The 23589-nt window shown below is 36.9% G+C and overlaps 1 protein-coding gene across 1 annotated transcript in view; it reads left to right on the top strand.

Moving 5' to 3' along the window:
* Positions 1-23589, top strand: part of LOC150087203 (folylpolyglutamate synthase, mitochondrial-like) — a 153625-nt gene that overhangs the window by 114467 nt on the left and 15569 nt on the right. Inside the window, exon 9 of the mRNA XM_090371874.1 lies at positions 883-1005. Within this exon, the coding sequence (XP_090228000.1) occupies positions 883-1005 (123 nt within the window). The remainder of the gene's footprint in view (positions 1-882; positions 1006-23589) is intronic.

Genomic DNA, 23589 nt, shown 5'->3' with positions numbered 1-23589 from the left:
ACTATATATATATAGATTTCTGTACCAGGGAACTGGAATATAGAATGGAATTGGTGGCATACAAACCATACACTGAAAATTTTAGCTGAACCAATGTTGCCTTCTCAAGTAATGCTCAAACATCCAGAACATATGTTCATTTATATACACTGTTATTAAGAATAGATAAATCAGTTTTGATTGCCTGTATATTTTGCATGTGTTGACTAGTTGGTGTCATCAGGCACATAAGACATTGAAAGTTCTTTTAACAGTTTGTGTTGTGCTCGGCTGAAAGATTCTATTAGCAAGCTGGAGTACACTACTGGTTTTTTGTGTTGAATTGTTTTATCAAACTGACAGTTTTGTTAGAGTTTAGCATGAGTTTAAAGTGAGATTTGGTTGTAGAAAAGGATTCCTAAATTACTATATCTACATGATACTTTGTATTTAAAAAAAAAAGAAAGAAAAAAGGTATATCCTGTTTATTTTCCATTTATCTATATAGATAACTCATGAAGTTTGAAGGGATGGAGTAATAAATGCTAAATTTCTATTTTTCCAATTTTAATGAAATTTGGAGTGGCCCAAGGAGATAGCAATATAAAACTTAATGAAAATCCGTTCACTGGGAGTCAGTTTTAAATGTAGACAAATGAACAGACATGTTCACAACAATTGGGTGGTTTACTTGTTTATAAATGTGGCTAATGTAGCCATGTTCATGAGTAAGCAAAGCAACTCTTTTATTATTATTATTTATTTATTTCTTATTTTTTGGAAAGTTATATGAAATTACAGGATTGATTACAGTTTATATATGTGTTTGGCTGCTATTTGTATTTGTTTTATCATACTATAGTAAATATACTGTATATAGTTACTGTATATAATCTTTTTTAGGATTAGAAAAGCATAAGAAATCAAATCCAGAATCTGTGATTCACGTTGCCCAAAGCCATTATGCATATGGATTGCCACCATCTCTAGCTCAACCCTTTCCCATTTCTGCTGAATATGCACAAGGTAGTTATCCAGTTGTTATAATCAGGTCCATTAAAGTTATCATATAAATAGAAAAAAAAAAATTCAGATTTTGAAGGAAATAGATTTTAAACATTACTAATATTCACTAAAATATTTATTATTATGTAACATTTGTTTTATTCCTGTCAAGCCGAATGTAGAGGTGTCTATTCTAAATATAATTCTCTTCATATTTTCTTCATATCAAACGTTTCTTCGGAAAATCGTTTCCCCCCCCCCCTTTATTTTATAAATTTTACTTAATATATTCAAATAACAGTTCTTGTGCTTTTCTATAATAAAATGGACAAAACTCAAAGTGAAGATGTATACAGATTGTAAAACTTAAAAACTATCTTTCCTCAATTTGAAACTGTTTGTTGTTGTTGTTGTTGTTTGTTATTTGGTTTTTACGAGCATTAGCAACTAAGCAATATTGCTCCAGGGATATGCGGTGGTCATTCCCTGACCTTTCCGCATCCTCCATATTTGGTGGGCACGGGCTCGAACCCTGGTCTAATCAAGAAGCGTGTGCTACGCACTGCTGCTCCTGCCCACCTGGTTATGGAGGCGCTTTGAAACAGTGCTCTCTCAGGTTCTTAGTCTGAGCAAGAAGAAAAATCCCATCAGCATTCAGCTTGCTCAATCCATTCAAGTCCTTATACACCTCAATCAGATTGCCTCATAGGTGCCTATTCTCCTGGCACTGCAATTTGCAGAACTTAAGCCTTTCTTGGTAAGAGCATCCCTTTGTTCCCCTCACCAATATTGTTGCCCTTCTTTGTACTCATTCTAAAATGAGGCCGCCAGACCTGTACACAGTACTCTAGGTGTGGTCTGACCATTGCCTTGTATAATGGGATAATCACCTCCCGGTTCCTGCTAGCAAAATTCCTATATATCATTGACAAGACTCCATGATCTGCCCTGACAGCCTGGTCACTGGCTCAGCAACTTCATATTTGACTGCACTATTACCCCCAGGTCTTTTCCACTTCCCTGAGTGTAGTACCACAGAGTTGGTACATTTCTCTTCGGTTATTGCTACCCATATGCAGTACTTTGCATTTGTCAATGTCTCTGATATCCCAACTTCAGTTGTCACTTCTCGGACCATTTTCCCAACTTATCTAGATCCAGTTGGAATAGCATACTATCTTTACTATCGTTAACAACCCTGCCAACCTTTGTATCATCTGCAAACTTGGACATTAAATCATCAATTGATCCCTGATATACCTTCATCAATATCATTGATAAATATACAAAACAACAATGGACCCAACACCAAACCCTGGGGAATTCCACTAACAACATTTGTCCACGAAAAGCAGTGTACATTGATTACCACTCTCTGTCGTCTCCCACTCAACCATCCCTTTATCCAATCCAAGTATATGATATCAAAGTTATTTTTGGAATTCAGTTCCTTTGTGACCACATCATGGTATCTAATCAAATTGGTCAGACAAGACTTCCTTTAACAAACCCATGCTGTGTCTTAACTATTACTGCAGTCTTGTCTAGATGATCCTGCAATGCTTCTTTAACCAGTGATTCCATTATTTTCCCCCAGAACACAAGTTAAACTAACAGGTCTGTAGTTACTTGTCACCTTTTGAACCCCATTTGTGAATTGGTGATACATTTGCACACCTCCAGTCCATTGGGATCTCCCCTGAGTCCAAGGAAGCTCTCATAATTATGGCTAAGGGTTTGCTTACTTCCTTTGCTGCCTCCTTTAATGTAACTGGATAGATCCCGTCCACCCCAGATGCCTTCCTTATATTTAACTACAACAATTTCTCCTCCTCTTTGCTCTCAGTTATTAAAAAATCACTTAGCTCCCTGTTAGCGTTTGATTAACTTCTGGCACTCCCCTCAATGAATGACTCCTCGTGTGTGAATGTAGATACAAAATACGCATTCAGTTTATCAGCTACCTGAGCATGATCATCATCATTAGTCAACCCATCTATGTTAAGTGGTCCAGTCTGATTCATGACTTTCCTTCTAGAGTTTACATAAGTTAAGAACTCTTTGCTGTTTTTCTTTGCATCCTTTGTCAAAGATTTCTTGTAATCTGCCTTCGCCTGCCTAACCTCCTTTGTGACTTGATTACAGATTAGTTTATACCTGCCATAGGCTTCTGTGCCACCCGATACTTTATATGCATCCCATACATTCTTCTTCTCTGCCATGAGCCTCATTAATTCATCTGACATCCATTTAAGCCTAAACCTTGAACAGTATTTCTTAATTGGAATGAAAAGCCTAGTAGCCTCCAAAAATAAGTCCCTGAAGGCTTCCCATTTAGAATTAAACATTGGTAACATCATCAATTGATCCCACTGTACAGAATTTAAAAACTGTCTGAGATCACTGTAGTCACCCTTGCAAATGCCATTCCCTTTAGCCTTGATGGTAGTTACATCTTTAAGTAATTCTCATATCAGTACTTTGTGATCATTGTCACCCAGTGGTTCTTTTATCTGCATATTCTTAATGCATGAATAATCACTGCTGATAATCAGATCAAGAGTATTACTCCTGGTTGCCTCTCGAACATGTTGCTGTAGAAAACAGTCATCCAATAAATCCCCAAAAGTTTTGCCTAGTGTGTGAGCGACCAACCCACAAGTTCCAGTCAATATCTCGAAAGTTAAAATCCCTCATTATAAGACATTCTGATTTACTGGCCCACTGTATTTCTCTGCACAATTGCTCATTATACTCATCAGATTCATTAGGCCTATAACACACACCTACTCTCATTTTTCCTTTCCCAGTACTTATTTCACACCAAACAGAGTCGACACTTCATTGTCCACCAACATCAATTGGATGCACTTCCTTAGATTTTATTTGTTTCTTAACTAACAGCATAACCCCTTCTCCCTTCCTGTCCTGTCTATCCTTCCTGTACACATTGTACTCCCCAAATTCCAATTCTGCACTGCTTATATCTGTGTGACACCACATCTCTGATATCCCAACAGTATCTGCCTTTGATGTCTTGACTATCAAGCTCATCAAATTTATTAACTATACTCCTAGCATTGGTGTACATGCAGGCTTGCATCTGGTGAGTATGGGCTTGGCACACCCAGGGTCCTGAGCTGGATAATCATCATTCTTCTCTTTCTTGGTGATTCCTTTCTGCTTCTGTCTCTCTCTCTCTCTCTCTCTCAGGGCAGCTTGAATTTTTTTTGGCTGGTGCAGCATAAGCCTCAGGCTTCCTTGTTCCATATGGCTAATAATAATAATAAATATACATGCACCTGTTCCTACTCTTAGTTATCCTAACACAGCCCATGTATTTACTTATTCCACTGACTCCCAGCAGTCCTGGAAATCTCCAGTACGTTGCTTTCCAGGCTGCTGCTCATTCTAATAGAAGCACTGTGAAAATCACTTTCACTTCTGTGTGTGTGTGGCTAACATTAATCTGTTAGTCTTTGAATCCCCCCCCAAACTAGCAGTTTTCTGACCCACCTAACACTGCCTCTATAGCATCAGCAAATATTCTTGCACCCTTTCTATTTAAGTATATTGCATCCCTGTAGAAGCAGTCTCTCCTGTCAACAAGCACAGACTAGGCTGAAAAAAATTCTACCCCATGAGCTTTGCACAATCTCTCCAGGGCTGAACTGATTGACAAGGCTCTCATCATATACTCCCTCCTGTCGTGTCTGGGCAGAATTGCAAACACTTTCACATTCAACCCTAACTCAAGACTTCTTTTCAATATTGACCTGTACTTGTTGAGTAAATCTGCAGATCTCTTACTCTTAATGTCATTGGTTCCAGCATATACAACATCCCCTTTTGTGCCCTTAAAAGATGATATCTACTCTAAAACGTTATCAACTTTTGCTCCTGGCAGACATACATACCCTGGTCCTGTTCCACCTATCAAGTCTGAATCTGATGCATCTAAAATCCTACTACAATAACAAGTATGGTGATATTGTTCTATGTCAACTTTAAGTTAACTGAATGCTTCCCTTTTCCCTTATGTCTATTGATACAACCTTTAGCCTTTCAATGGTGTGTGTGTGTCATCGCTAGTTTTTGAGGAATCGTAAATGTGGACATTAAACCTGATATACCTTATGGATATTCATATTGATAAACCTGATGGATATTCATTCATTTTGTTTATACGCTGCAGGTTCCGAAGCATTTGTTAATCTTGAATTACTGCTGAAATAGTGACCAGGTGAATCCTTCTGAGAAAGGGGGAACAAATTCTTTCTCAATACATCTTTGCCACTAAATGATTTTCTAGGGAGGGAGGGAGGGAGAGGGGGGGGAGAGAGAGAGAGAGAGAGAGAGAGAGAGAGAGAGAGAGAGAGAGAGAGAGAGAGAGAGAGAGAGAGAGAATTTGGGTTTTTAGCTTGAAATATTAATCCTAGGATCTCTGCAGAAGGTGTGGAAGTGACCCAAATCTCTCACTATTTTGGCTTATCTTGTGTGAACTGTTGTATCACACTTATTTTCATGCTTTACCTGTGATGTTATTGTCAAAACTTCCACTTGCTTCCTGTTCCCTACCTCCCTATGCTATTACTTGTGGATCATGTTGAACTGCCTCAGCCAACTTTTTGGCCTGCCACGTCAATTTAAGTCTATTGATTTGAAAATTAAGATTACACAATGCCTGATCACTAAACGGTATTGAATGATGTTGATCTTGCATAAACCATTCTCTGAATTGTGTCCTATGGTGTGTGTGTGTGTCATCACTACGAAGTCTCTTATATGTGGTAAATCTTTCATGAAGAGAATTTGTTTCTTCATAAAATGCAATGAATATTGCTGTGACTGTTCCACATCACTGTTACAGCTTCCTTATGGACTTTTTTTTTAAACTCGTTACAATTTTCCAAACACAGCTATTGCATTATCTTCATTAGTAGTGCTTGCTTTACTGCTACAGTGCTGTCATGGACAATTCCATTTCCCTTGAAATATTCAGCTAATCTCATGAAAGTGGTGTGACTGTTGAGCATCTTTGGATGTAGCTGATTAAATTTCTTTGTAACAGATCTATGAGATTGCTGACCCTTTCCAAACATAAATGTTGTCAAAAATGTCCAGTTTACTGCCTGTCTCATTTCTCCACCCACTATTACTCCTGGATCATGTTGAATGTGCACTAATTCATTGGTTGTTTGTTGGCTCAGTATCATAGATTGTCTGTTGATACAACCATTAAGACCTTTTTGGATGTAGCTGATTAATTTCTTTGCAGCAGATTAGTGAATTTCACAGCTTCTCCAAACATAGATATTATGGCGATTGTTTCCTCCAATGCTAGTTTTCTTTTTATCCTGTTCCTGTGGGGAATAAGCATACAACAAGGAAAAATGACACCTTGAAACAATTTATTATCTGTGCTGCACAACTTTTGGGACATCTTTTATTTGTACAACAGCTTGTGGAGCAATTTCATTCGGCTTATAATTAACTGTGAAAAATTGGTACAAATGCCATTCGTAAAGAAACAAAACAGTGTATTGCAGTTAATCTTAATAGATCATTGATCATCAAAGTTAATTGACATAGATCTTGGCACTTTGGACAAGAATCTGATATTCTTTCAGTCCTCTAAGATAATCAAGAAAAGACTACTGTTATGGGTGACAAGATGTATTTTCAGTACGACCCTGCAATGAAATGGCAGTGTGTGGAGTGGAAGTCAGCAAACTCTCCCAAAGCCAAAAAAAGTTCATCAAGAAAGGTCAGAAATCAAAACCATGCTCATCATTGTCTACGATAGCAAGAGAATTGTGCACAAAGAGTTCGTGCCCAGTGGCCAAAGGGTTACTGCTGCCTACTATCTAGTTGTTTTGAATCCATTGTGTGTGGCCTCAGTATGGAGAAGAAGAAGGCAGTTAGTTCCTCTTGTACAACAGTGCACTAAGCTACAAGACTCTCATTGTGCTGGAGTTTTTGGCTAGCAAAAAAGTCTGCATACAGTCACATTCACCATATTCACCAGACTTAGACCCGTGCAACTTCTTTTTGTTACCAAAGCCCTAAAAAATCTATTATTTTGATGACATTGCCATTCAAAGAGCTGCAACAAGAACATTGAACAGTATACCAGCCATGGCCTTCCACCAGTTGCTTTGTGATCGGTGGATGCGGGAGGAATTTACTTTGAATAAACTAAGATTAATTTACTTATACTTGGGATCATTATTTTCTGCTAGCATCAGTCTCATTTTTCAATTGCTGCACTGTGTACATATTATCAGAAATATAGGTTTTTATCCAATTTTTTAAATCTCATTCTGGTTTATCTTTCAGTAGCAGTGCTTTTTAATTACTCTGATTCTCTCCCAGTTATGAACCTCCTCCCCTGACACACACACACACACACACACACACACACACACACACACACACACACACACACACACACACACACACACACACACACACACATTGCCAAATGGTATATGCTGTACTGCGCACTGTGAAGACATGTTGAACTTTACTTTTATGAACTCATTCTAAACTTATCCTTATTTACAAACTTAGTAATGTTGCATCATTCTTCTTGTCAACCAAACTCCTTAAAACTACTAGATTTACCTACTTGTTTTAAAGTATTTAGCTAATTACTATTGAGTACTTGTGCTGAATTTAAACTTTTTTATAATATCTAACAAAATATCTAAAATTGCCATTATATAATATATTATTTTCATGGTAATTCCTTCTTTTCATAATTTAATTGTTACCCTACCTGTGTTTGTCATCTTATTCAATTAGACTGTTATAAGATGATTCTCTGGAATAGTAAAGAGGTTTAATAATAATATATTTATGTGCTTGCTTTTAGTGAAATATGAATTTGTTTTAAAAATGAAATACGATTGTTTTTATTGTGTCACTAATCACAATTATATTCATTTACAAACACTATGTAAATGAATATAATTATATTCATTTACATAGATATAGAAAGTATACAGTTAAAAAATTTATGTAATTAAAAGTAAAAAACATTGAGAGACTTGTGATCCTCCATTTTCTTAGCTTATTATACACACCTGTTGTGTATAATAAGCTAAGAGCAAACATGCTTATGATTGATTTAGAAAAAATACTTTGATTGGTGTGGAACATTTCATGCAATAGCTTAAATGGCTTTTGTAGCACTGTATACAACCTATAATGTCTGTCCCTATGTAATTTCTAATAACAACCGACAAACTGGTGTAAGTTAAACTTTATTAAAATAAATAGATATATACATAAATAAAATACTGAAACAGATATAAAATAAAGGTGTTAAAAGCATTAAAATACAAGCATTAAAAAAAAAAAATATATATATATATATATATACAGGGTGTTTCAGTTAAACGTTTCAGAACTTCTAAGAGGGGTAGGGTACATCCTGACAACTCGAAATCATATAGCAATGTGGGGTCGGAAATGCTTTCCTGAAGCGGTATTGTACACAGAAGTCGTCGTGCAGCACAGATTCGATTTTCGGTCAATGTATGGGCCGGTATTATGGGAGATCACCTCATCGGACCTTACCTGTTACCGTGTCGTCTAACCGGACCTATCTACTTGATTTTCTGCAGCAAGTATTGCCACAACTTTTGAGAGATGAACAGATTTCTGCATCGATGCAACAGACAATGTGGTTCCAACACGATGGAGCCCCTGCCCATTATAGCGGAGATGTTAGTAACTACCTGGATGTCACATTTGGTCAACAGTGGATCGGACGTGGTGGTCCCGTGCGTTGGCCTGCTCGGTCACCCGACCTATCATGTCTTGATTTTTATTTCTGGGGTCATACGAAATCGCTAGTTTATGACACCCCTGTTGACAATGCTGAGGAGCTGGTTGCAAGAATCGCAGTAGCTGCCGAAGAAATTCGAAATTCGCCTGGAGTATTCCAGAATGTTCGGATGTCCATGCGTCGGAGATGTGAGGCGTGCATTGTAGCCCGTGGAAGAAACTTCAAACACTTACTTTAATCCATGTACCTTTTGCTTCTTTTCATGTATTATTAAAACGATTTCTCACTTACGGTCTCTTTTCTTTATGGTGCTTCTGTGTACAACACCGCTTCAGGAAAGCATTTCCGACCCCACATTGCTATATGATTTCGAGTTGTCAGGATGTACCCTACCCCTCTTAGAAGTTCTGAAACGTTTAATTGAAACACCCTGTATATATATGTATTGATCGATTTTATTTAATTAAATGTTATTAATCTGTAGGCAATTTCGTGTATATGGATTAGGTTACCAAGCTAGCAAATGTTTATAGGCCTCCCTCCAAGCCTGGGAGGCCTATAAACGTTATATGAATGTAATGGTATTAAAAATAATATGATGCTAAATGATGAAAATAACAATAAAAATAAATATAAATGCAAATAAACAAAAAATGCAAATGAACAAAGTAAATTGCAATAACATTCCCTCACTTGGCCATCAGTCTGCTACTTCATCGGGGGCTTTGAGCAGAAAAAGGGAGAAAAGTAACGCCGAGAGCAAAAGAGAAAACCAAGTTTTTTAGATGCAGAGGAAGCAATATTTGTAATGTGCTTGTGCCAAGAGAGATTAGAAGTCAGGGTAATCCCCAAAAGAGATATATCATTTTGCCTAGAAATCGGTGTGTCACTAAAGATAAGCATAGGAGCAGAAGAATCCTTTTTGCGAGATATAAGACAAGATTGAGTTTTAGAAGGGTTGAAATCAACTAAGTTGTCTTTGCCCCACTGGAGAATTACCTGAAGATCGGCATTTAAGGAATTGGCAGCAGATTTTCGAGAACTTGAAGCTGATTGAGCTGGACAAGGTTTCTCAAAATGGAAAGTTGAATGCAATGTGCTATCATCGGCAAAACTATGGATAGGATTTCCAGTCAATGGAAGAAGGTCATTGATATACAAGAGGAAAAGAGTGGGGGAAAGAACTGAACCTTGGGGGACACCGGCATTAGTGGAGAAGTTAGAAGACAGAGAGCCATCTACCATCACCCTCAGTGAGCGATCAGAGAGAAAACTGGATAACCAATTACTAAAAACAGTGGGCAAACCATAAGATGGAAGCTTGTTTAGAAGACCTTTATGCCAAACACGATCAAAAGCCTTTGAGATGTCAAGAGCAACTACTTGTGTTTCACCGAACCTTTCCATTGAATTAGTCCATAAATGGGTAACATAAGCCAGAATATCACCAGTGGATCGACACTGACGGAATCCATACTGGCGATCGTTGATCAGACGGAAGGTTTCTAGGTAGTTTAAGAGTTAACGGTTAATTGATTTCTCCATTACTTTAGAAAGAGTAGAAGTAATTGCAATGGGACGATAATTGGATGGGAGGGATTTGTCACCCTTTTTAGGAACTGGCTGGATATGAGCAAATTTCCAAGCAGAAGGAAAAACACCTTTGGAATAAGAAAGTGAAAAAAGGCGGCAAAGAATAGGAGTAAGTTCAGGAGCACAGGTTTTGAGAACAAGTGGAGAAATACCATCAGGACCTGGAGCTTTCTTAGCATCAAGATTCATCAAAATCCTTCTGATATCCTTTTGACGGAAGACCACAGGAGGCATTGAATGGAGCGTGTTAGGAATGGTGGGAGATGTTTTACCAAGATCATTAATACATGAGCTCGAAGAAAAATGGGATGCTAGCAGGTCAGCTTTATCCTTGGCTGAAGTGACAACAGAACCATCTGGTTTGGACAGAGGTGGGAGCAGAGATGGGCAAAAGTTGCGGCCAATAGCTTTGGCAAGAGACCAGAATGCTCGGCTACCATTAGGGCAAGAAGCAAGTTTTCTACTCTTAGCCTGTTCAAACTCTAGTTTGGACTGATTAATAACTGCTTTACAATTGTTGCGAGCTTTGGTGTAGGCAGAAAATGAAACCGAAGAATTAGAAACAAGCCAATTACGATATGCAACGTTCTTCTCTTGGACAGCCTTAGCACATTTATTGGAAAACCAAGGTTTAGATAAAGGACGAGATTTTAAAGTGGAGTGTGGGATAAAGGATTCCATTCCTGCAAGAATAATTTCACTGACACGATCTGAGCAAACGTTGACATCAGAAGTTTTGAAACAGTAATCAGACCAAGGAAAAGAAGAAAAGAAGTCTCCAATTTATAATTATGGATCTTCACGCACTCCTGGACATAGTACTGCGTAGCACTGCTCGTACCTTATTTACCCACTCCTGGTCATCCCATTTTGCATTCTTGTAATGCCAAACAATACGAGGTTGGGAATACCCATGAGATAAAGGTTCCATTGGAGAAGAGACAATCACCAAGTTGTGATCTGAAGTGCCTAAAGGACCTCTCACTTCAGCCTTGTACTTAGAAGGGTTGTTTGTGAGAAAAAGATCAAGTGTATTGGCTGTACGATTAGGATTATCTGGTATTCTTGTAGGTAAATGAACAATCTGTGCTAGGTCATTAGTAATTGCAAAAGCCTCAGCATCTCGACCTGCTGGGTCGGTGTGACTAGAAAACGGAAGCCAGCTGGAGTTGTGAACGTTAAAATCATCAAGGAAAATTACCCCACTGTTAGGAAAGTTGGACTGGAGAAAGTCAAGTTGCAAAGAGAGGAAGTCAAAGAGCTCCAAGTGATTAGTGGAGTTGGGAGAACGGTAGAGACAACAGATGAATTTTACACAATGAGATAGAGAGATTTTAAGCCAGAGAAGATCAAAGAGAGGAGATTCCTAATTGCCAAGTCTCTGACAGGGAACATCAGAATGGACATATGCACAAGTACCACATTTGAGTCGAAAGGAATCATACAGCAAATAATTTGGACATCTGAGATGAGCAGTAGTTGAATCAACTGATAACTGAGATTCAGTCAGAAAAAGTACATGGGGTTTGGAAGACTGCAAGTGGAAATGGACATCGTTGAGATTAGAATTGAGACCACGTATATTTGTGAAATGAATTAGGAAGTCCTTGGGAGGTTTAGATCTTTTCGCAGATAAGCTTGCTCTATTATTTTGACAATTCATGGTGTATTCAATAGTAAGAAAAAGTGGGTGGGACATGCTGTATGAAGTAATGAAATTTTTGGATATGGCGTACATGTGGTAAGAATATACCCAGATCCTTGACATAACGTGGCCTCGACAATGCTCCCCGCATACACACTACTCGGACTCCCTCCAGTCACTATCTGGCAGAGTAGAGGTAGCAAGATTATACACTAGCTGATCCGGAAGCTTCCTAGAGAGTTACCAATAGGTTCAGTCCGGTGTACTAACTAGCGGCCGGCCTGCGAACACCGTTTTAGAGCTGTACCCTCGAAATGTAAGGAATATTGGATCTCGCCACGACATTCATCATAACCTCAAAAATCATCAATCATACTGCATGATGGAAGAGATAGGGAAGGGTTGGCCGGAACTTAGCTCTAGAGACTAAACATGGGTTCCACCACTTCAAGCCTCCAATAAGCAAAGTGGTGGTATTTCACCGGTTGATGAGAGTCATCTACCACCTAGTACTGCCTGGTAACATAGAGGGGCGGCGTTCCTCCATGTGGTGTGGGCGCCACACCTCGACCCCTGCTTACGTTGGTTCACACCTGGGTGGTCACCCACCATGTACTTGAGCATGAAGGTTATACCCAGGATTACTAACAGTCCCACCATCGTGAAGGTGCAAGCAGAGGATTTGGCTGTCATAGACCGTCCGGACTTTGCCGAAATTGGGTCCACTTTGACTTGAGTGTCACCCGAATATCAGTTCCATCAGCGTTTTAGACTCCCAGGTAGCAAGAACAGCTTGTCTGGCATATCTGAGAGAATGTCTGTGACAACCTCAAGGACTAGTTTACATTTGCTAGCTTGGTAACCTGATCCATATACACCAAATTGCGTACAGATTAACAGTATTTAATTAAATAAAATTGATCAATATAATTTCATGCACATATGTCTAATTGCCCTTTGTACAATAGCATTAATGTTGCATAACTGAAAAACTCCTAACATTGTAAAATTGACTAGATATCATTATCATAACCTTCATTAAGAACACAATATATATATATATATATATATATATATAAAGCATTAGAAGCTTTTAGGGCGAGGTGTCCCTTCATCAGCTGCTCCGTGTACTGAGTATATATATATATATGTGTGTAGGGTAAAACAACAGAAGACAACTGGGCATGATCACACATCACTACTGCAGTGCTGCCAGTAACGCAGTATTACGCATGTGTAAGGAATGCCAGTGCTCAGGAATGCCAGTGCCCATACTGTAATGTGGCAGACTCCACAATGGGGGTGCATATGCACTCCCCTATTATGATTCATAGTACTATTACAGGTGACTATGTGGAGTGCCTCAAGCTGTGAGCACTGGCGGTAATCACATGAATAGTCGATGATTTCAATGTCACATTGGGGATCAAGTTTATGCTGCTCGACCCAATAATGTTTAGTAACAATAGAGCATTTAATTTTGGGTTTTTTTTTTTTTTTTTTGTTTGGTTTAAAAACTTTAAGAATTTGGATTGGCAATGTGTATCAAGTATTAAAGAGAGTTAGCATTAATAAAGCCAGGCTCATGCAGGAGTTAAGCAGTTTGGTTTCTCCCTCCACTTTTTCTATTATTAGTATTAGTAACGGCCGCATGGTGCAAGAAAGCCTATGGCTTATGCTGCACCAGCCAAAAAAAAAAAATAAAAAATAAATAAAAAAAAATAAATCCGAACAAAACAATGATAAAAACAAAAAAATAAAAATAAATAACTAAATAATAATAATTAATAAAATAAAAAATAAATAAAAAGGAAATTAAACCTATCATCCTATGTGCTTCCCTTACCCGAAAGTACTATCCAGATGACCTTTGAATTTCCCCAAACTCTCGGCCTCTACCACCCATGAAGGCAACTTATTCCAGTAATTTATAACTCGCTGGCTAAAATAGAACTTCCTGCAATCCAATCTAAACATTTCCCCCCGTAACTTGAATTTATGTCCCCTAGTTCTAGCATCATTTATAATCTTGAAAATTTTGTCCTCATTCATTTTACTGATGCCTCTCAGAGCCTTAAACACCTCAATCAAATCTCCTCTAAGGTGTCTAGTTTCCAAACTCTGCAACCCACATATTCGAAGTCTTTCTTCATAAGGACGCCCTTTTGCCGATCTCACCAGGCGAGTTACCCTTCTTTGCACCCTTTCAAGAAGCTCGATGTCTTTCTTCAGGTGCGGTCTCCATACTTGAACACAGTATTCCAAGTGTGGTCTAACATAAGCCTTATATAATGGGATTATCACGTCCCTATCTCTACTTGCAAAAGTTCGATAGATCATTGATAGGACACCATGGGCCTTCCTTGCAACCTGTTTACAATGCTCAGAGAATTTCATGTCTGACCGTATCGTAACACCCAAGTCCCTTTCCTCCAGTACTGGCTTTAGTTGAACTCCACCAAGTGAATACGTTTTTTTGGGATTACTGTTTCCCAGGTGTAATACCTTACACTTTGTTGGATTAAAGCACAGCTGCCATTTTTCTGACCATTCCTGAAGTCTATCTAGGTCTCTCTGAAGAAGCTCAGCTTGACAGTGATCATTAACTACTCTCCCAATTTTAACATCATCTGCAAATTTAGACATCACGCCCTCTATCCCTTCATCAATGTCGTTTATGAAAATTAAAAACAACAGTGGTCCTAATACTGATCCTTGGGGAACCCCACTTCTTACATCAACCCAATCTGAGGAATAGCCATTTATCACAACCCTCTGCCTCCTGCCCTGAAGCCATCCTTCTATCCATCTAAGGATTTTCCCAGTGATTCCAACCTGTTCCAGCTTATAAAGCAACCGCTCATGTGGGACTGAGTCAAAAGCTTTGCTGAAATCTAAATAAACAATGTCGAAATTATTCCCTAAATCCAGCTCGTGAGTGACCCTTTCGAAATAGCGAACCAGATTTGTTAAACATGATTTTCCCTTTACGAAACCATGCTGAGTATCCTTGAGAATTTCAATTCGATCCAAATGATCCTGAATTCCACCCTTGATCATTGCCTCCATGATTTTCCCTACTACTGAAGTCAGACTGACAGGTCGATAATTTCCAACTTCACTTTTAGAGCCACCCTTATGTATGGGAGATACATTTGCACTTTTCCAATCCAAGGGAATCTCCCCAGAGTCTAATGATGCTCGCATAATTAGCCTCAATGGTTCAATGCACTCGCTTGCCGCCTCTCTTAAGATTATAGGGTATATTCCATCAACTCCAGGAGCCTTACTGGTCTGTAGGCTCGAAAGTTTTTTCATTAAATAATCTTGCGAAATTTCAATATCATTAATTACATATTTTTTAACTTCGCTCCCACAATTTCCCTTTGCCACAAAAGGCTTTTCATTTGTAAATATCGATGCAAAATAACTGTTGAGTTCATCTGCAACGGCAGCTGGTGTATTTATTACTATCCCCTTTCCCTTACATAAAGGTCCGATCTGGTTTGTCCTGCTCTTCTTGGCATTTATATATGTGAAGAATTCTTTATCCCCCCTCTTTGCTCTGTTTGCTAGTGATTTCTCATAAACTGCCTTTGCCTGTCGAACCTTTTCTGTGGCTCTATTACACATCACCTTGTAGCTGTTATAGGCTTCAGTACTTTTTATTGTTCTGTAACCTTTCCATGCCACCTTTTTCTGCTCAAGTAATGCGGCAACTTCACTAGTCATCCAACTTGGAACCCTCCTTGTGGAGTATTTTTTTAATGGTATATACGCATTCAAGGCATCTGTGATTAATGTTTTAAAAGCGTACCACAGTTCAATCGTATTCATTCTCTGCGCGATATCTACCCAGTTAATAGAGGCCATGTAGTACCTTAAGGCATCGTAATTTCCTTTTCTGAAATTAAAACCCATTCCTTTGCCTTTTACTTCTGCTACCTCTCTCGTCATCATCCACCGTAGAACTCCGTGATCACTTCCTGCTACTGGTTCCTCTACTGTCAGCCCTGTTATGTCATCTGATTCATGTGTGATGATGAGGTCTAGGATATTCTTTTCTCTAGTATTTTCCCTGACATGTTGATACAAATAACAGTCATCTAGTTGATTTAAAAATTTTGTTCCCCATGTCGAGTTTCCTTCCCATTTACTCCAATCAATTAGAGGCAGATTGAAATCACCCATAATAAGGCATTGACGCTTACTTGCCCATTCCATTTGCATGTAGAGGCTTTTGTCATAATCTTCACAATCACCTGGTCTGTAGATTACTCCTACTCGCATTATACCTTTGTTTCCAACTATCTCACACCATACAGACTCTATACTAGCATGTGAAACGTCTGAATCCGGGAAAGCTATCGTCGCACTCAGGCTGCTTCTGATAAGAAGCATTACCCCACCACCCCTTCTATCTAACCTATCCTTCCTAAATACATTATACAAGCCGTACTGAAACTCATCATCCCCAATTTCCGGGTGGCACCACGTCTCTGTAAGCCCTATTATGTCCGCGTTACTTGTTTTAACCAGCAGTTCGAATTCGCTCATTTTATTGACGACACTTCTAACGTTACTGTATAAACAATTAAGATTTACTGTTCTTGTATATTTAACAACCCTAACACAACCCTTGAAGTTTTTTAGGCTCTCTTCCCTGGCATTAGCTACCCGCCCACGTGAAACGTTTGTGCCCCCAGAACATCTAGACAATACGTCCAGTTGGGGTAACAGATAAGAACTCTTGAGGTATGTGCAAGAGTTACTTTGACCAATATTATCAGATAATGTTCATGTTTTGTGTTCTCAAGCCATACGTGAGATGGAGGTTTATCGCATGCACCGCAAAATAAATTGAATGCTTTACTGCATGAATAATATGCTTTTAGGAATACTCATCGGTTGTGTTTGACGGATAATTCATGATTTATTTTGAATTTGAGCAACAAGCAATTATCAGTGGAACAGACCGAGCTCCTAACTTATGGCATGAAATTTGCTATCCTTCCTTGGAAACCTCCTATTACTCAACTGTCTATGGGAGTGGAAGCATTGCTTAATCGATTACCCGAAGAGACTGTAAATGAAATTCGCTTTAGAACTGCTTCTATCATACAACATGTTCGACCTGCTGTTATCAATCTCAGACACTGTCAACAGGAAGCCTTACCTGTTATGCAATGATGATAGCTTTTCTTTTACCTGCTGATAAGGGCCAGCGCACCATTGTTCTGGACAAATCTGATTATATACACAAGGCCCTCTCTCTTGCAGGACAGCAAAGTCTGTGAACCCATACAGGATTCTCCCATCAAGGTATTGGAGAAGTTGGAATCCAAAGTCAATAAGCTTGTACATGCCTGGTTTCTTTCAAACAAGATTTTAAAAAACATTCATTGGAAACTCCATGCAACAGGGTGACAGCTCCTGCAATTTTATGGACTCCTGAAGATCCATAAACCTGATATTGCCTTGTGGCCTGTTGTTTCCTGTTATAATACACCTATGTATGAACTTTCCAAATACATCACCAGGTTGTTAGCACCCCTTGTTGGGAGAACTGATCATACTGTATCCAGCAGTGCGCATTTTTTACATATTATTTAGGATTTTATCATTTCCGAGGGCAAGGTCACAGTTTCCTTTGATGTGGTATCCCTGTTCACTTCTGTCCCTCTGTAGCAGGCAGTTGCTTGTGCGAGGCGACTTTTGGATGGGGATGCTACCTTGAAGGACAGGACTTCGCTCTCTACTGATGACATTTGTACTGCTCTCAATTTGTGGTTGACTGGTAGAATGATCATGTTCAACGACTCTTTGTTTCGTCAGATTTAAGGCTCAGCTATGGGTGCCCCTGTCAGTTGAGAGTTGTATATTTTTGAACCTACCTATTCCCTTCTCTCTTTAGTGTTGGTATGTTGTTGATGTCTTTGCCGTTGTCCCTTAGGGATCAGAAACTCAACTCCTTCAATATCTCAATTCCCTTTCACCCATCATTCAATTTACTATTGAACTGGAAACAAAAAATACTCTTCTTTTTTAGATGTCTTAGTCCAACGTGTGGGTACACACCTTGCAATCTTCATCTTCAGGAAACCTGTGTGTGTGTGTGTGTGTGTGTGTGTGTGTGTGTGTGTGTGTGTGTGTGTGTGTGTGTGTGTAGGCCAATTTATAATTATGGATCTTCACGCACTCCTGGACATAGTACTGCGTAGCACTGCTTGTACCTTATTTACCCACTCCTGGATGCATTCCACTTCCATTAATGATAGGCAATTGGAGATTTCTAAAGTAAGAACAGAGCTTTCTAATTGTGGTTATTCCCCTGGTGTTCTGGATAGGTGTGAGTTGCAAGCTCGCGATTTTGTCATCTGATCAAATCTTCCCCATGATAATGAGTTTATTTCTACTGCTTAGATCATTTATTATCCGGGTACATCGGAATCTTACTAGAATTTTGCACTCTTACCATATATAGAGTGTGCAATTCCCTGGTAGGAAAATGCATTCCGTTATCTCCAGAGTGAAAACACCTATTCCTCCTCTTTTACAGAGTGGTTCCATTTACCGTATTACGTGTCTGGATTGTAGGATATGTTGTGTTGGTGAGACTGCCAGGAGGTTAAAAGATCATGTTTCAGAGCATGATGTGGCTCTCTGCACTGCTAACTTTGAACGTTCTGCTTTTGCTGAACATTATTCGGCGAGCAGCATAAACTTGATCCCTGACGTGACATTGAAACCGACTGTTCGCATGATTACCACCAGCACTCGTGGCTTGAGACACTCCACATAATCAGCTGTAATAGTACTATGAATCGTAATAGGGGAGTGCATATGCACCCCATTATGGAGTCTGCCATGTTACAGTGCGATGAGCATTGGCGTTTCTTACACATGCGTAACACTGCGTTACTGGCACCGGAGCAGCTATTTGCAATCATGCCCAGTCGTCTTCTGATGTTTTACCCTACACGCGCGCGCGCGCGCACACACACACACACACACACACACACATATATATATATATCTCCAATATTTTAAAATAAAATAAAATAAAACATAAGCCAGTAGTATGGCAAAAACTGTAGAGCGAAAATTAACATAAAAATAACCCAAAATAAAACGAATGAACGGGAAAGGGAAAGTAAAGGTAAGACATAAACAGTAGCCGAAAAACCCTATATAATTTAGCACTTTAAATCCAATTAATAAAACCGATATAAAATTTAAAATAATGCCAATTACATAATAATTTAGCTGTACCCCCCACCCCCCCAGAAAGATACCAGTTCCGAAAGACGTGAAATATCACCAAAAAGGGTTAATGGAACTACTAAAAGATAACAAAATCAAAATAAAATCAAAATAATAGACTGACTGTTATGCCCCATATCAACTGAGGACCACAAGGCCAATAATGGTCATGGAATCGCTGCATTTCAATCGCTATACAAATCGTCGCAAAGGCGAAAAGATCGAAGAACCAAACCACCCATTCCTCCCTCGATCGATCCACCAACGCAGAGGATTTGCACGGCGGTGGTCCTTATGCAGCGAAAAATAAATTATAGAACAGACAGCACTCTAAAGCCGAGCCACATCACTGACATAATGCAAGCTGAACCAGCTTATATAAAAGAAAAAAGAAACCAATATTTTAAAATAAAATAAAATAAAACATAAGCCAGTAGTATGGCAAAAACTGTAGAGCGAAAATTAACATAAAAATAACCCAAAAAAGAAAATAGAAAATAGATGGCGGCACAGGCGCTGCTTAATTAGCATATCAGCCCATTACTACCATTAAATTATATTTAAATAATGACAAGAGTTAAAATATAATAAAATAAATAAATTTTATATCAGTTTTATTAATTGGATTTAAAGTGCTAAATTATATAGGGTTTTTCGGCTACTGTTTATGTCTTACCTTTACTTTCCCCATTCGTTCGTTTTATTTTGGGTTATTTTTATGTTAATTTTTGCTCTACAGTTTTTGCCATACTACTAGCTTATGTTTTATTTTATTTTATTTTAAAATATTGGATATGTCTTGGCTTCATATGGAGGATGTGCATGTTGCTGCCTCTAATGAAAGCTCAATATTTATTTATTTATTTTATTATATTTTAACTTTTGTCATTATTTATATATATATATATATATATATATATATAATATTAAGGATAATACAAAGAACCATTAGAATAATAATACCATCAGGGACCTAAGAAAACGCAAAAAAAAAAAAAAAAATTATTATCGCTTTTTACCGACAATCTAGATGACTTCAACTGGGGCCAACCACCCAGAATGAAGGCAAAAAACGACAAGAGGTTCTCTGTTTCTGTGATGATCAATATATGCTAAGTAATTTAAATCTAAACCAAATATAAACCAGTATAGGCCGAATGTAAATCGAATATAAATAAATCAAAAGATGATAATAAAAGTTAAGAAAATTTAGAAATATTAGAATCAAAGGTAAGAAATATAAGTAAAATATAAATGTAAGCATATATTAATCATCGTTGACCCGACAGAGAACGTAATTTAATGATTAAAATAAGATTAAATATATAATACATACTACAATTGACTGTATCTAGGACATAATGTAATAGCCGTCAAAATAATTAATTTCAAAAATTTGTTTTCTGAACCTATTGTTTTAATATAATTTTCAATATAATTGTTATATTTAGTGCTATGTATATATGTAAATAGGATACACTTTGCATTCTTGGTGTCTTACGGTGTAGAAAACTTGTACCCACCGGCTTGCAAATTACAGTGTATCATTTTTTTTTTTTTTGAATATATAGTTAAATTCATTTAAATTTACTTAAGTTCACACTGAGATAACATGCAAATTCAGCTCAGGGTCCTACTATAGGAACGGGTTTGCAATCCCGGGCATACCCGAGCCACAACTTATATCTTGTAATGTCTTTAAACTGTCCTACACTCTTTATTTTTATTTCTCCGAAATTATTAGGGCAATCCGAGGACGTAGGAGAAACTATTTCTTATCTGTACCACTATTTTTCGCCTTTGTGGAGTTCAGGTTCTATTATTCCTACTCCTTTAGTTTTTCTTCTTACTATCTGCATGTTTCTCTATGCGTTAATTTAATTATTTTTACTGTATCCATCACATAGGGGGCACCACATTATTTTGACGACTATTACATTATGTCCTAGATACGGTCAATATGTAGTATTATATATTTAATCTTATTTTAATCATTAAATTACGTTCTCTGTCGGGTCAACGATGATTAATATATGCTTACATTTATATTTTACTTATTTCTTACCTTTGATTCTAATATTTCTGAATTTTCTTAACTTTTATTATCATCTTTCGATTTATTTATATTCGATTTACATTCGGCCTATACTGGTTTATATTTGGTTTAGATTTAAATTACTTAGCATATATTGATCATCACAGAAACAGAGAACCTCTTGTCGTTTTTTGCCTTTATTCTGGGTGGTTGGCCCCAGTTGAAGTAATCTAGATTGTCGGTAAAAAGCGATAATAATTATTTTTATTTATTTATTTTTTTTGCGTTTTCTTAGGTCCCTGATGGTATTATTATTGGATTGATTTGCTTATTCTAATGGTTCTTTGTATTATCCTTAATATTATAGACATTATGGGTGTATTGCATGATTGCTTGCAACTGCATTGACTCATAAATATTATTTACATATTAGTTACAGTTATTGTCGTTTTAACTTTCTTTCTTTACTTTTTTATCAATAATTATATATATATATATACACACACACTCAGTACACCATACACAGAGCAGCTTATGAAGGGACACCTCACCCCAAAAGCTTCTATTTTATTGCTTTTTATTTATATATATATTTTTTAATGCTTTTAACACTTTTATTTTATATCTGTTTTAGTACTTTATTTATGTTTATATCTATTTATTTATTTATTTTAATAAAGTTTAACTTAAACCAGCTTGTCAGTTGTTACTAGAAATTATATACAGATGCAGCCCGACACTCAAGGCCTGTTTTCTACTGTAATGTCTGTTTTCATCATTTCAAATTACTGGTGTGCAATGCATTATTTCTTTAAATTGGCTTGATAAAACTTTGTAGTGTTGTTTAGGCCTAAAACTTCATTCAGTCATTAAGCTATAGAGATGAATTGATTCTTCTCTTTTTGTTGTTTATGTAATGCACAAATTAAAAAATATATAATCTGAAAAACATCCATTTATTTATTAGAATGATTTTATCCATGTTCAGTGTACTCATTGTATTTACTATGAATTTCCTGTATATTCCATCACTTTCATAACAGATGGCTTTGATATGCACTACTTAAAATAAATAAACTTGTCTTTTTTGTATTAGAAAAAACAATTAATTGCTTTTAATTGCAAGGGGCATGCTCCATTTTCAAAACAAAGTGTAATAGTATGAACTATTGGTATTGCCTTGCGAAAAGAACTTCTAATAATCTTATTGTTTCTCCAAAACCGTTCTGAACACTTTTAAAAAAAAAATACAATAAGCTTTTCAAACAGCAGCATTTATTATTAAAAAAAAAAAGAAAAAAAAAGCACAATCGAAAACTTCAAAAAAATTGCTGTTGTAATATATATTATTGTTTTACTGCTCAGTAGTGAATTTATATTCACTTCTTAAGTTATGACATTTGTTATATTGCTTTTTTAAAGGTTCAATTATACAAATGCTTAACCTACTACTAAGAGAAACAGTACATTTTACCCTTGCAGCATATTATTGAAAATAGTGTTGTGCATGTTAACCTCTAGAGGTGTAATATTCAGATTACATTAAGCAAGATTTTTAGGGAAATTCAAAAGGGAATTTTCTCTTAAATGTTTAAAGTATTATTCATTATTTATTTATGTAAAAGAGATTTAAGTTAGAAATTGCAAGCACGCAAGAATTGTATGAGAAAAGGAGATGTTTGAATGAAGCTTTATTCATATTTTAAAAGCCTGAAAAGTATCATTTTGAAGTTTCTACTTCTAATAAAAATGTGCTTTTCTACAAAACTATGAACGTATTTGGAGTTTTGAAAGAAATGAGATAAGAACAGTTTTTTGTTTGTTGTTGTTGTTGAAATCTTCGATCATTAGAATAAAAAAAGAGGCATTTAAAATAATGATATTGATAAAATTATCCAGTTACAAATTTAATTTCAGCATTATTTTAAAATGAAAAATCATTTTTCGTTTTAAAATAATGCTGAAATTTCAGTTTATTGAAACGAGAAAAAAGAAACTTTGCATTATTTATTTAAGGGAGAAAAAAACTTGGTGTGTTTATTGAAGCAAGAAAAGAAATTTTGCATGTTTGTTAAGTCAAAAGGGATTACTGCATGTTTATGAACATTATTTTGTTTTATGGAAATATATGACATAAATGATATTTATATCATTTATAAATGGGGTGGTCACAAAAAACTGTTAACTAATTTTTGTAGCATTAAAAATTAAATTTAAAATTTCTTGAGTGAGTACTAATCCATTTTTTTAGATGTTAGTTTTTGTACAATCATT

This window comes from Mastigoproctus giganteus, chromosome 4 (genome assembly GCF_048544385.1).
Source record: "Mastigoproctus giganteus isolate SK-2022 chromosome 4, ASM4854438v1, whole genome shotgun sequence".
NCBI classification, from domain to species: Eukaryota; Metazoa; Arthropoda; class Arachnida; order Uropygi; family Thelyphonidae; genus Mastigoproctus; species Mastigoproctus giganteus.
Note: the sequence above shows the minus strand (reverse complement) of the source record. Positions and strands in the feature narration are given on the sequence as shown.